General features: G+C 37.5%; 1 protein-coding gene across 1 annotated transcript in view; it reads left to right on the forward strand.

The window, feature by feature from the left end:
- Positions 1-7,991, forward strand: part of PALMD (palmdelphin) — a 46,404-nt gene extending 38,413 nt beyond the window's left edge. The window contains exons 4-8 of the mRNA XM_046645552.1: positions 110-224; positions 360-393; positions 515-628; positions 2,299-3,396; positions 7,636-7,991. Coding sequence (XP_046501508.1) covers positions 110-224; positions 360-393; positions 515-628; positions 2,299-3,396; positions 7,636-7,679 — 1,405 coding nt within the window. The 3' untranslated portion in view covers positions 7,680-7,991. The remainder of the gene's footprint in view (positions 1-109; positions 225-359; positions 394-514; positions 629-2,298; positions 3,397-7,635) is intronic.
- Positions 7,992-13,181: the final 5,190 nt, after the last annotated feature.

Below are 13,181 nucleotides of genomic sequence, written 5' to 3' on the forward strand. Positions count from 1 at the left end.
ATACTTACATGCAATATTCCAAGGGAAGTTTATGTATGGGGAAGATATAGTTGAGATCTCTGCATGTGTACTGTCTTCAGCAATAAAAAGTATACCTTTTTGTTGTCAGACTTGAGAAAGAGATCCAAGATCTTGAAAAGGCTGAATTGCAAATCTCAACCAATGAAGAGGCAATTTTAAAGAAACTAAAATTAATTGAGAGGACAACAGAAGATATAATAAAGGTGAGCATTAACTACTTTTAAAACTATGGTGCCCTCTCAAGGTCCACAAATAGTATGTAATTCTTCAAAGTATATCCACATTTAGAATTCACTTTTTAAACTGTATTGATCATAGAGAATTCTTTTTTCTTATAGTCTGTGAAGGTGGAAAAAGAAGAAACATCAGGAGGTATGTTTTTGAGCAGTATATTCTATATCCAACTAAGATATTTTTTGATAAGCCCAGTGAAATTTTTCCCATTATTATAAATATATTCTAAATGTATTTTGAATTAATATTAATTTTGCAGAGTCAATTGAAGACATCTATGCTAATATCCCTGACCTTCCAAAATCCTACGTACCTTCCAGATTAAGGAAGGAAAGAAATGAAGGAATAGAGGATGATGAACAAAATAGAAAAGGTATGTGGGAAATCTGTCTTCAACGGTAGGTTCTCAAATTCGGATTTTACAATGTCAAATAGTAGCAACTTGCTTTGACATGCTACACTTTCAGGTCAAGCAATGGTCCATTTTACAAAGTTCCATGAGGTATGTGAGTCACTTGCATAGGTAGGGGTAACGGGGTTACAGTATTTATTCCATCTATTTTATTTCCTAGTAAACTAAATAGGGACAAGGAAGATAAAGTCCTGAAGGAGACAAGGAGCTCTCCAAAGCAAAGCTCTCCTTCTCAAAAATATCTCTCCCAACGCTTCCCCGCAGTAGACATTCTCTCGGGTTACTAAGATCCTTTATGAAAATGAAAAAACTCCCTTTGGGAAGTTTAGGCATTATTACCCCCATATGGGAATGATTTTCATAGAACTAATACTTCAAAGCTCTTAGAAGAAATGAAGGCTTGTATGGGAGCAGAGAGGGAACCTTTGAATTTTACACTGGAAAGAGAAGTTACACTCTCCAGGTACCAGTCATTCATTCATTCATTCATTCAACAAGTATTTACTTAACATATGCTATATTCCAAGCTCCGTTCTTGCACTAAGAATACAGTAGTGAGTGAAACAGCAATAATCTCTGCCCTCATGGAGCTGACATTCTAAGGGAGAAAATAGACAAAAAATTAGGTAAATAAAATATATCATGTTAGGGAGTAAAAACGCTGAAGAGAAGAAGAAAGTGCAGAAGGGGGATAGAAAGGGTACATGAGGGTCTGCAGTTTAGCTGGGTAGCTAGGGAAGGCCAAGAACCATCGGGCTGTGGAGGAGGGATGAAATATTCTCAGATGGGTTCAGAAAGGAAGGTGGGAGGACACAAGAAAGACAAGCACTGCCGTATTGTAATTTTGCCATAATCCTATTACCTTTACTCTGCCAGTTAAAATTCCAGACATAAGGATCTTACCTGGGCCAGGAAGCAGATCTGAGCTTCCTGCAAAATCAACCAGTTCTCTCTAGTCCAATTGTTTCAGTACAGCTCATATTGCTTTACTTTTAGCCCTTCTTCCACTTGAAAGTGGGAGTGAAAATGAAAAGAAACATAGGGCAAGAGGAGAAGCATGCAATTCTAGCCTTCTCCCTCCCCCTGCATTCCCAGTTCCACATTGAAACAACCTCCCTGGTGTGAAAACTCCTCTGTAATTTCAACAGACCTCTGGCCTATGCAGCAGGGATGGAACTTAATAAAACATACTGTGCTGGGTCTTTCGCTCACAGTGATGCGTAGTGCGACATATTCTTCCTAACTCGAGAAAAGATCTGATTCCTCTCACTGAGTGACAGAAAAAAGTGTAAATCTGTCTTGTTGGATTTATTAATTAGAATGAGGATAGCTTTTGGTTCCCTAATGAAAATCCTTACTTTTGGAAACCATCAGCTTCTCTTCTCCAATCAGCTTCTCTTCTTCAATCTTTTCAATTTTTCAGCAATTCCATACATCCTCACACAAAAACCCGTGTCATTACAGTGTGGGTCATTATGTAATTAATGAATAAAGTTAGAAACTAAAAAACAGACATCTTACATAAAAGAACATCAAAGGGTATACTTAATATAAAAATAAGCACTGTGAAACAAGCTAGTTTACAAAAGGAAAAGTTAACTAAATCAAAGATCAAATTTGTCTCTTGACAGCTTTGTATGCCATGGAAATTAAGGTTGAAAAAGACTTGAAGACTGGAGAAAGTACAGTCCTGTCTTCAATACCTCTCCCATCAGATGACTTTAAAGGTACAGGCATAAAAGTTTATGACGACGGGCAAAAGTCAGTATATGCAGTAAGCTCTAATCACAGTGCAGCATACAACGGCACCGATGGCCTGGCACCAGTTGAGGTAGAGGAACTTTTAAGACAAGCTTCAGAGAGAAACTCTAAATCTCCCACAGAGTATCACGAGCCTGTATATGCCAATCCATTTTGCAGGCCTATTACTCCACAGAGAGAGAAGGTAACCCCTGGACCAAACTTTCAAGAAAGGATAAAGATTAAAGTTAATGGACTGGGAAATGATATGAATGAATCCACACACAATATGGACAATGGATTTTCAGAGGAGAGTGGCAACAGCTTCAATCATATCAATCCTGTTCGGCCAATACCTCATCCCCGATCAATGACTCCACAAACAGAGGAGACACCCCACACCCTACAAAAGAGGCTGATGACTCCTTGGGAAGAATCGAATGTGCTGCAGGACAAGTATGCACGCTCTCCAGAGGCAAGATTGAGTCCCAGCAAAGCACTAGTTGGGAAGTCAGAACGCGAGGGTTCTTCTCCTACTTGCCAAGAGGATGAGGAAGATGTTAGATATAATATAGTTCATTCCCTGCCTCCTGACATGGATGGTACAGAACCTGTGACGATGATTTTCATGGGGTATCAGCAGGCAGAAGACAATGAAGAAGAAAAGAAGCGTCTGATGGGGTATGACGGGATCATCCACGCTGAGCTGGTTGTGATTGATGATGAGGAGGAGGAGGGTGAAGGAGAAGCTGAGAAGCCATCCTACCATCCCATAGCTCCCTATAGTCAGGTTTACCAGCCTGCCAAACCAACACCACTTCCTCGCAAGAGACCGGAAGTTAATCCTCATGAAAACACAAACCATAAATCTCCCCACAAAAATTCCATATCCCTGAAAGAGCAAGAAGAAAGCTTAGGCAGCCCGGTCCACCATTCTCCGCTTGATGTGCAGATAGCTGGAGATGGGACTGAGGATCCGTCTTTAACAGGTAATAAAAATGATAAGGCTTGCCACTGCTGTTTAGTTATGTGACAATCTTCTCTTTGTGTTGTTAACAAATCCTCTTGCTTTCAGTTCTTTGGAGCACCTTATAGACTAATACATGCTAAGAATGCTGACATTATCACCATAAGTAAAGTGAATAAATCACTTCAAAAGATAAGGAAAATGGAAAAAGAAAATCATGGTCTTATTTGGATATTGCATTGATTGACCTCAGTAACCTGAAATGAGGTCACAGTATAGTACTGTGTGTGAGTGTATGTGGATCACTAATATGTTGGGTCATCAATATCATAACTTTTCCTACCAGAATCTGATGCCAGCTACTTTTTTGTGCCTCTCTGTGATTTAAACTTCCTACATAAGTTAACAAATTGCCTTAATTTTGCAAGGAAAAAACAAGAAACAAATTTTATTCTCAGTGTGATATTTTACTACTTAGCTATATCTTGTTTCTCTATACTTTTATAGTTTTATTAACTTTATTTCCTTAATTTTTATAATTTTAAAATAGAATATCAGTTTTTCTTCCATTATCTGTAACGTTTAACTTTGCATAGTCTTCTCTAACTTAGCAAATTTATTTTTTCTATTTTCTGTATATTTGCATCTCTCATTCTCTGTAAATTTTTATAGCTATCTAGCTTTTTTAGCATCAAATGGAAAATGACGCTTTTTTCTACAAAAGTGATAGCTTATCAATTTTAGATTAATTGTTATCACTTGTAAATTGCACTCTACTTATCATTTATAAAGAATAAGAATCTCACAAAATCAGTTATAATAGCTGTACTTACCTTGGCTAAAGACATAAGTCAAATTATCCAGACATATAGGTACTGGATGTGTGAAAGGGACGGTAATTTTAAATTTCTCTAATGGGAGAATGCTCATTAAAAAGCAATAGCTATTAAGTCCCAGCTAATCCAGCAAACAGAACCTGGTAATTCTACAGAAGTGTAGTAGTACCTGCACAATTCAGGAAAGTTTCTTCCTCTGCAACCCATAAACCCAATCTTGAGTTACCAATAGTACAATAAAATAGACCTCTTCCATTCTTTTAAGTAGTTAAATTAGGCATGCCAATTATAAATTTAATTATCTGAAGAATTTCTAGCGTCTTGGTGTACGTTTATATTATCTTCCTAAATCAGAGTTGAATGGTGTGTCCCTACAATGGAAACCTGCTAAAACTAAAGGTTCCTTTCTGTTTTAAGAATGAGCTTTGTCTGTTGATCAAACTTTACCTCTTAAATTCATTTTTAAAACAGCAACACAGAAGACTTAGAAAAAAGGAGTATACTTTTCATGGTCAAGAGTAATGACATTACCCCTTATAAAGCCTCCCATTTTTGAACTTGGATGTTAGCCAGCTCCTGAACACCCTTATTCCTTCTCGCCTCCTCATGTCAACACATTTACCCCATAGAAAAAGACAGGAAGTGACTAATGTTTCCAGACAACACTAATCATGCCACTGACCTAAAATAATGAAAACAGGAAGAGCTTTTCCAGACAAAGTAACAATACAAATTCTGTACTATCAATCAAAGCATCTTATAAACAGAATATTCCAAATTCCTTGCCTTTCATCATGATATTGTTTTACATTCCTGTTTGCCAATTCAGTGCATGGATTACAGAGCCAATAAGTTTTTTTTAATGGGTTTTAAAAATAAGTCTATCATATTGACATATGCCCCAGGGAGCACCCATGTACGTGGAATAGATAGCCGCCTATGCCCTTCCATTTCACAAGCACCAAGTAGATTGAGCTTCTCTCCCTACCCGCCCCCTACTCCCAAAATGCTTATTGAAACTTGAAAATCCACCATTTCAGCCAATTCCTTTATTTATGATACAGGTCCCCTACTAAATATAAATATTTCTGGTAAGCATAATAGTTAAGAATTGTTAGTCTCTTTTCTCTTATTGTAAATGTGGCTATCAAAGGCTTATCTAAGAACAATTTTTAACTTGGAAAAAAGCATGAAGGAGGAAGAAAGATGGGATAAGGTGCATTTTGGAGATCCTAAAGACAAAATTTTTAGTCAAAACTTTGAACAGGATAAGACCTGACAAAAAAAATTTAGGCAAAGTTATGTCCATCTGCTAATGTAACTGTAACAGGGTCATGTTCTAAGATATAGATCACTGCTTGGCATTTCCATCAATGAGGAACCCCAGTAAGATTTTACAGGGACTCCACTGCTGTGCCCACCAACTAGAGAGCTGGCTTTCTTTGGTAATCCTCTCCAACCTATTCTTGTACTCCTTCTAGCTCTATTCTCCCATCTTAGAGATCTCACTTTTCAGTCTTCAGGATGAAGTGGTGGGGAACTTCAGTTCTGGGGGATTCATCCGCTATTGGTGCCAAAACTGCCAGTCTATGGCAACTATTAGGAGCCAGGGGATACTGAAAGTAAGGAGTCAAGCTCTCTTCGACCAAGTTCAACCAGCCAAAACTACATTGAGTTGAATTGCTATCGGGAGAGGAGGTAGAGATCAGAGAAGAGCAGAAAAGAGAAGTGAAAAGGAGAGTTGATGGCCCAGGTGTTTTAGCTGCTACACCTAAGGGCCTTCCCTTTGCTAACATGCTCTGGCCCCACACATCTACCTGGAACTCATACCATTTACTTGTCATAGGCCAAAGAAAGGAATATCAGACTTTAACAATCTAGAATTCTTTTTCCCCCTGAAGAAATGGGACAGTGAGTGACTGGATTACCCCACTCCTGAGGATGTCCCACTTCTGAGCACCTCCAGGATGTCCTTTAAGAGCTTCACTGAATGTCCTCAGCACACAGGGTATGCCTAATTTACTCAGTCTCAAGGTGAGGAGTGATTGTAGGGAGGAAGACTTTGCCCCTGCCTAAAGGGACCTTTAAAAAGTCCCTTCAAATAAACTTTGCCCTTGCTCTCTTTTTCAGTATGGGCAAAGTAGAGGTCCATAAAATCCAAGAGTAGGAACTTCATCAAACCTTGCCTTCTACCTTCAGTTTACCCCCTGCTGTGGAAGTGCAGTTCTTACCCCAGGTTTCACCATCCAACATCTCCCACAGTAGAGACCATCTTCCTGGCTACAGGGCAAAGGAAACTCTACCAGTTGTTCTTAAATTCAGGGAGTATTCTGAGTCCTGCAAGTAGAAATGATCATTCCTCTTAAGTTTCCAAGGGAAATAATGCTCTTGGACTTCAGTTAAATGAAAATATTTCATATAGAGTGACAATCAAAAAGATCACGGTCTTATTACAGTATTGGAGCCCCATTCATTCTCATATGGTGAAAAAGAGCTTCTTAGAGACACGTTCATTCATTTGCTAATAAACAACTAACATATGGCCAAGAAATGAGAGAACACGCCTTCCCTTTTTAATTTTTTTCATTAGATAAAATTGTGCAATCAGTTAAGTGGCTGGTTCTTGGGCCATATTACACATGAATGTAATCATCAGTGCCTTGCAGGCATCTCTCAGCTTCTGGGACATGACTGAGGCAGCTATACTGAGAAGTTCTAAATATTAAGGGCATGATACCAGAACATCAGAGGAGTGTTACGAATTCTAAATCTACATTTTCTGAAATGGTTTCTATATCCAGTATGTCATTAGCAGTGGAATACGCTCAAAAAAAGATAGATTTGACATTTGAAAATATACTTATAACATCTTGACAAAGGCATTTTATAATTACTCCAACTCTTAATTACTGGTTTACCTTGCTTCATTTATAAATAAATTTGTTTTTATCATTCTATATCCAAGGATGGAACCCCTTGGGATAACCAAGTAGATGAGTTAAAATATAACCCAAACATGAATCAGAGTTTAAGTGTCAATACCTATTTTTTTTCCTTTAGTAGTGCATAGCTCAGAAATATGCACAAAACACAGTCATTGACCTATAGGAATTTATCTATGGCTAATAGTGAAATTGTGCACTAATCCTATATTTACTCAACTTATGCTTTGTTTGCTCTACTAATTTTTCTACTATTTATAGAAATAGGTTCCTTCTAGTTCTGAACCTGCTTCTGCCCAAAGTTAACCATAGCTTATTATTTCTACTATCTTTTTGTGCTACTAAAACAATGCTCACATTGCTGGATAAAATCATCTGAGGTATGTTTCAAACTTTCCTGCATTCTATGAAATGGTCATTTAGAGTGAAAAGTAAGCCTTTTTTTAATAACTCTCTCTCTATTTTTTTTTCTTTTATTTGCAGCTTTAAGAATGAGAATGGCAAAGCTTGGGAAAAAAGTTATCTGAGAGTTGTACCATCTATGTAAACATCCCTTGGAGAAGAAACTAAGAAATGTTTGCAAATATCTCTTCTGGATATTTTGGGTTTTTTCTGAGAACAAAAAATTATAATTATACCCATATTAAGCCATGTGAATAAGCAGTAGTCATTATTTGTGAAAAATTCCAAAAAAGCTGGGGAGAATAAATGCTTATCTTTTCCAGATGCTTGACACAATTCATTGGGGTGGGGGGGGAACCAGCATATTTTTATTGTATTGATACCAAAGCATTTCTAATAAGAGCTTGTTAAATTTAAGAATAAAGTTATTTAAAATAGCCTGACTATATTCTATTAATAGACATTATAATCTTTCTAATACAAAGATTGAAAGATCATAGGAAGCCATTGCAGAAATATTCATCTTCAACTCTAACAAGTAAACATGCCATCCCAAATCAACAAGGCTTTAAGACATCCTCCTACTAAGGACCAATTCAATTGATTTGGTAGAAACTTCAAACCCTTTGCATACATCCAAAAGGTGCATGCAATAATTATCCTCCTGTTTTAGGACTGGATTTGGATTATTTCAATAGTGTTTATGACTTTGCAGATGATAACTGGCACATTCATTGTTCTTGAAATATCATCCTTTCTTTTACTCTGTTCGATGTGAACCCCATTGTGCAATGACTGATTACGAACAAAGACTGTGGGATGGAAGACTTCCCATATACTCAAAGCACACAAATCTGGTCTAAGGTTTGACCAATTCTTCTAAACAAGTTAGAATCCTAATATTGAAACTTAATAACAATGTGTACAGCGTGCCATTCCTAAGTATTCTTGCCAGGATGTTAAATCCTGATTTGAAGGATAATACTTCCATGCCAATTCTCTCCTGCTCTGCATTATTGTACTGCCCTCCACCCAACACCCTCAAAATCCAGTCCCATACATCTTTCCCTGGATCACGCCAATGCATGTTACCCAGGTCCTGTACGTCTTTCAGTGAACAGTCTGTTTCCTCTCATGGCAGAAACTGAATTTCCCTGGTGAGACTATGATGAGACTTTATCTTAGTTACTAGTGTGGAGGCAATAAGAGGTCAAAGAAGCAGATCCTGATGAGATAAAACATTAACCTGGGAAGCATCAGCCTCACATGGGTTGTTGGCAAGGGGCAGTTGCTCTCTAGGAGGAGAGAGCTCCTCTGCTGGCCTGGAATGTCCTGGGAAATCTGGAGGTTCAAATTTTGGAGACACTTTTACACAAATACCCCTATTCCAGGACCAACGGTCCCATTCTTTCCCTTTCATGGCTCTGACTTTAGAATAAGTGACTTGTCAAACCTGCATATTCTTTTGTAGCTCTGCCATCCTGTGATTAAAGTATTGGTTTTTGTTTTTGGTTTTCAAACACACATGTTTATTAGAACACTACCTGGTACCTAGTAAATGATCAATAAATCAATGAATGAATGGGTCAAAAGGGAAAAGATGCAGAGTGCAAGGGGAGGCTATGTAACACCAGCTCACCTCAGGCAGCGTGAGCCAGCATCTGGCTGGTCGATCATCCACCCCCTTGCCAGAGGGCATGGGCCAAGGCTTGTGCATAGAAATTGTCCACCATGGCCAGAAGATGCGGGAGGCTAGGGCTGGTCTTCTGCCTGGCGATGAGGCTGGAGCTGCTGCAGAAGTGGCTGCTGGGTGGGCAGAGTGGGCAGAGTGGGACCTGAGTGCAAAGCTGGAACTGGTCAGTCAGGCTGCTGAGATGAGATTGACCATCCACACACCAGTCCGCTGACTCCTATGCTCAGGGAAAAGGAAAGAAAGCCGGGAAGCCGAAACGGAAGTGAGGTTCCTTCTTGTCGCTGTTACCCTGAAGCATCCCTCCAGCACCCTCTATGGCAAAGCCTAACATTGCATCAGCTGGCAACAGAGACGTTTACAGGGTCAGTATCACAAGGCAGGGCAAAGAAGAGGGGATTTGGAGATGAAGCGTTAAACAATGAAAATAAAGATGAAGCATTAAACTAGCACAGTCCACCCATTTTTCTATTCAGCTTCCATATTTATCCTTCTATATACCTTTGAAGGTTGTAGGAACTAAAAAACAACTGTTTCCATCTAATAATATACAACTATCCTTTATACAAAGATCCCACCCTCTCCCCAAATGAGGAGACACATGCTCCCAAGAGTCATTGTATCCACAGTTAACTATATTAAACATTATTTTTAAGAACAATTTTAGATTAACAAAAAAATTGAAAAGATAATACAAAGTTCCCATATACCCCACACCCAGTTTCCTCTATTGTTAACATCTTACATTAGTGTGGTACATTTGTTGTAATTAATGAACCAATAGTGATACATTATTATTAACTAAAGTCTAATAGTTTATTCAGATTTCATTAGTTTTGACCTAAAGTCCTTTTTCTTTTCCCAGATCCCATACAGAAAACCACATTACTTTTAGTTGTCATGTCTCCTTAGGCTCCTCTTGGCTGCTGCTTTTCAGACCTTCCTTGTTTTTGATAACCTTGGCAGTTTTGAAAATTACTGGTCAAGTACTTTGTTAGATGTCTCTCTGTTGCAAATTGTCTGATGTTTCTCTCATGATTAGACTGTGGTCATGAGTTTGGGGAGGAGGATCACAGAATTAAAGAGCCGTTTTCATCACATCAAATCAAGAGTACATACTTTCAACGTGGTTTATTACTATTGAAGTGGACCTTGATCACCTGGCTAATGTAGTGTTTGTCAGGTTGCTCCACCGTAAAATTATTCTTTTCCCCCCCTTTCTATCCTCTATGCTTTGGAAAGAAGTCACTATGCACAGCTCACACTTAAACAGTAGGGAGGGAGTTTAGTTCCCTCTCCTTGAGGACTGAATATCTACATAAATTATTTCAATATTTTCTGCTCAGGAGATTTGTATATTCTCCCCCATTTGTTTATTTAATCATTAATTTAAATCAATATAGACTCATGGATGTTTACTACACACTTGAGTTATAATCCAACACAATTTCTTGCCCAATTCTTCCAGCTTTGGCCATTAAAAGCTCTTTCAGTTGGCTCCTGTGCATCTTTGACACATGCCCTGAAATGTTTTGAACATGAGATGTCTTTCCATTTCATTAGATCTTCTTTAGTCTCTTTCAATACTGTTTTGTAGTTTTCAGTGTACAAGTCTTGCATTTCCTTAAATTTATTCCTATTTTATTCTCTTCGATGCTATTGTGAATGGAATTATTTTCTTAATTTCAATTTCAGATTGTTCACTGCTAGTATTTGGAAATGCAGTTGATTTTTGTATATTGATTTTGTATCCTGCAACCTTGCTTAACTCGTTTATTACTTATGGTGGTTATTTACTGTATTCCTTAGGAATTTCTATATATAAGAATACTTCATCTGTGAAAAGTGATAGTTTTGCTGCTTCCTTCACAATCTGGACACCTTTTATTTCTTTTTCTTGCCTAACTGCCCTTGCTAAAACCACCAATACAGTGTTGATGAAAAGTGGTAAGAACAGACACCCTTATCTTGTTCCTTATCTTAAGGGGAAAATTTTCCGTCATTCACCATTAAGCATGATGTTAGCTGTAGGTTTTTCCTAGATGCGTTTATCAGGTTGAGGATATCCCCTTCTATTTCACATTTGTTGAGTGTTTTTATCCTGAATGGCTGCCTCTCTCTAATTCTGTCAACTTTTCCTTCACGTGCTTGAAGTCTGTTATTAGGCACATAATATTTATGACTGTAATGTATTCTTGATAAGTTAATGCTTTAATCATTAAGAAGGGTTTCTCTTAATCAACAAATACAGTAAAATTGCAAGGTACAAAATCACCATACAAAAATCAGTCGTATTTCTATACACTAATAACAAGCCAGCACAAAGAGATATCAAGAATACAATCCCATTTAAAATGGCAACAAAAAGAATAAAATATCTAGGAATAAATTTAACCAAGGAGGTGAAAGACCCATACACTAAAAACTATAAGACACTATTGAAAGAAATTGAAGAAGACATAAATAAATGGAAAGATATTCCAGACTCATGGATTGGAAGAATAAACATGGTTAAAATGCCCATATTACCTAAAGGAATCTACAGATTCAATGCAATACCAATCAGAATCCCAATGACATTCTTCATGGAAATAGAACAAAAAATTCTAAAATTTATCTTGAACGAAAAAGATCCTGAATAGCCAAAGCAATCCTGAGAAAAAAGAACAAAGTTGGAGGTACCATACTCCTTGAATTCAAAATATACTACAAAGTTGTAGTAATCAAAATAGCATAGTACTGGCACAAAAACAGACACACAGATCAACAGAAAAGAACTGAGATCCCAGAAATAAACCCACACATCTATGGACAGCTAATCTTTGACAAAGGAACCAAGAACATACAATAGAGAAAGGAAAGTCTCTTCAATAAATGGTATGGGGGAAAACTGGACAGTCATGTGCAAAAGAATAAAAGTGGACCATTAGCTTACACAACACACAAAAATTAACTCTAAATGGGTCAAACACTTGAATGTAAGACATGAAACCATAAAACTCCTAGAAGAAAACATAGGCAGTACACTCTTCAACATCGGTCTTAGAAGTATCTTTTCGAATATCATGTCTCCTCAGGCAAGGGAAACAAAAGAAAAAATTAACAAATGGGGCTACATCAGACTAAAAAGCTTCTGCACAGCCAAGGAAACCAGTAACAAAATGAAAAGACAATTCGCCAACTGGGAGAAAATATTTGCAAATCATATATCTGACAAGGGGTTAATTTCCAAAATATGTAAAGAACTCATACAACTCAACAACAACAAAACAAACAACCCAATCAAAAAATGGGCAGAGGATATGAACAGACATTTTTCCAAAGAAGATATACAGATGGCCAACAGGCACATGAACAGATGTTCAACGTCACTAATTATTAGGAAAATGCAAATCAAAACCACAATGAAATATCATCACACCTATCTGAATGGCTATAATTAACAAGACAAGAAATAATAAATGTTAGAGAGGATGTGGAGAAAAGGGGACCCTCATTCACCGCTGGTGGGAATGCAAACTGGTGCAGCCACTGAGGAAAACAATATGGAGATTTCTCAAAAAATTAAAAATAGAAATACGATATGATCCAACTATTCCACTACTGGGCATTTATCCAAAGAATGTGAAATCAATAATTCAAAGAGATTTATGCACCCTTATGTTCATCACAGCATTATTCACAATAGCCAAGATGTGGAAGCAACCCAAGTGCCCATCAATGGATGAATCAATAAAGATGTAGTATATATATATACAATGGAATACTGCTCAGCCACGAGAAAGACAAAAAGACAAAACTGTGCCATTTTGACCACATGGATTGATCTTGAGAGTATTATGCTAGGTGAAGTAGGTCAGACAGAGAAAGCCAAATACCGTATGATTTCACTTATATGTGGAAGATAAACAAACAGCACATAGTTAAGAAGAACAGA

The sequence above is a fragment of the Equus quagga genome, chromosome 18 (genome assembly GCF_021613505.1).
Source record: "Equus quagga isolate Etosha38 chromosome 18, UCLA_HA_Equagga_1.0, whole genome shotgun sequence".
Taxonomy (NCBI): domain Eukaryota; kingdom Metazoa; phylum Chordata; class Mammalia; order Perissodactyla; family Equidae; genus Equus; species Equus quagga.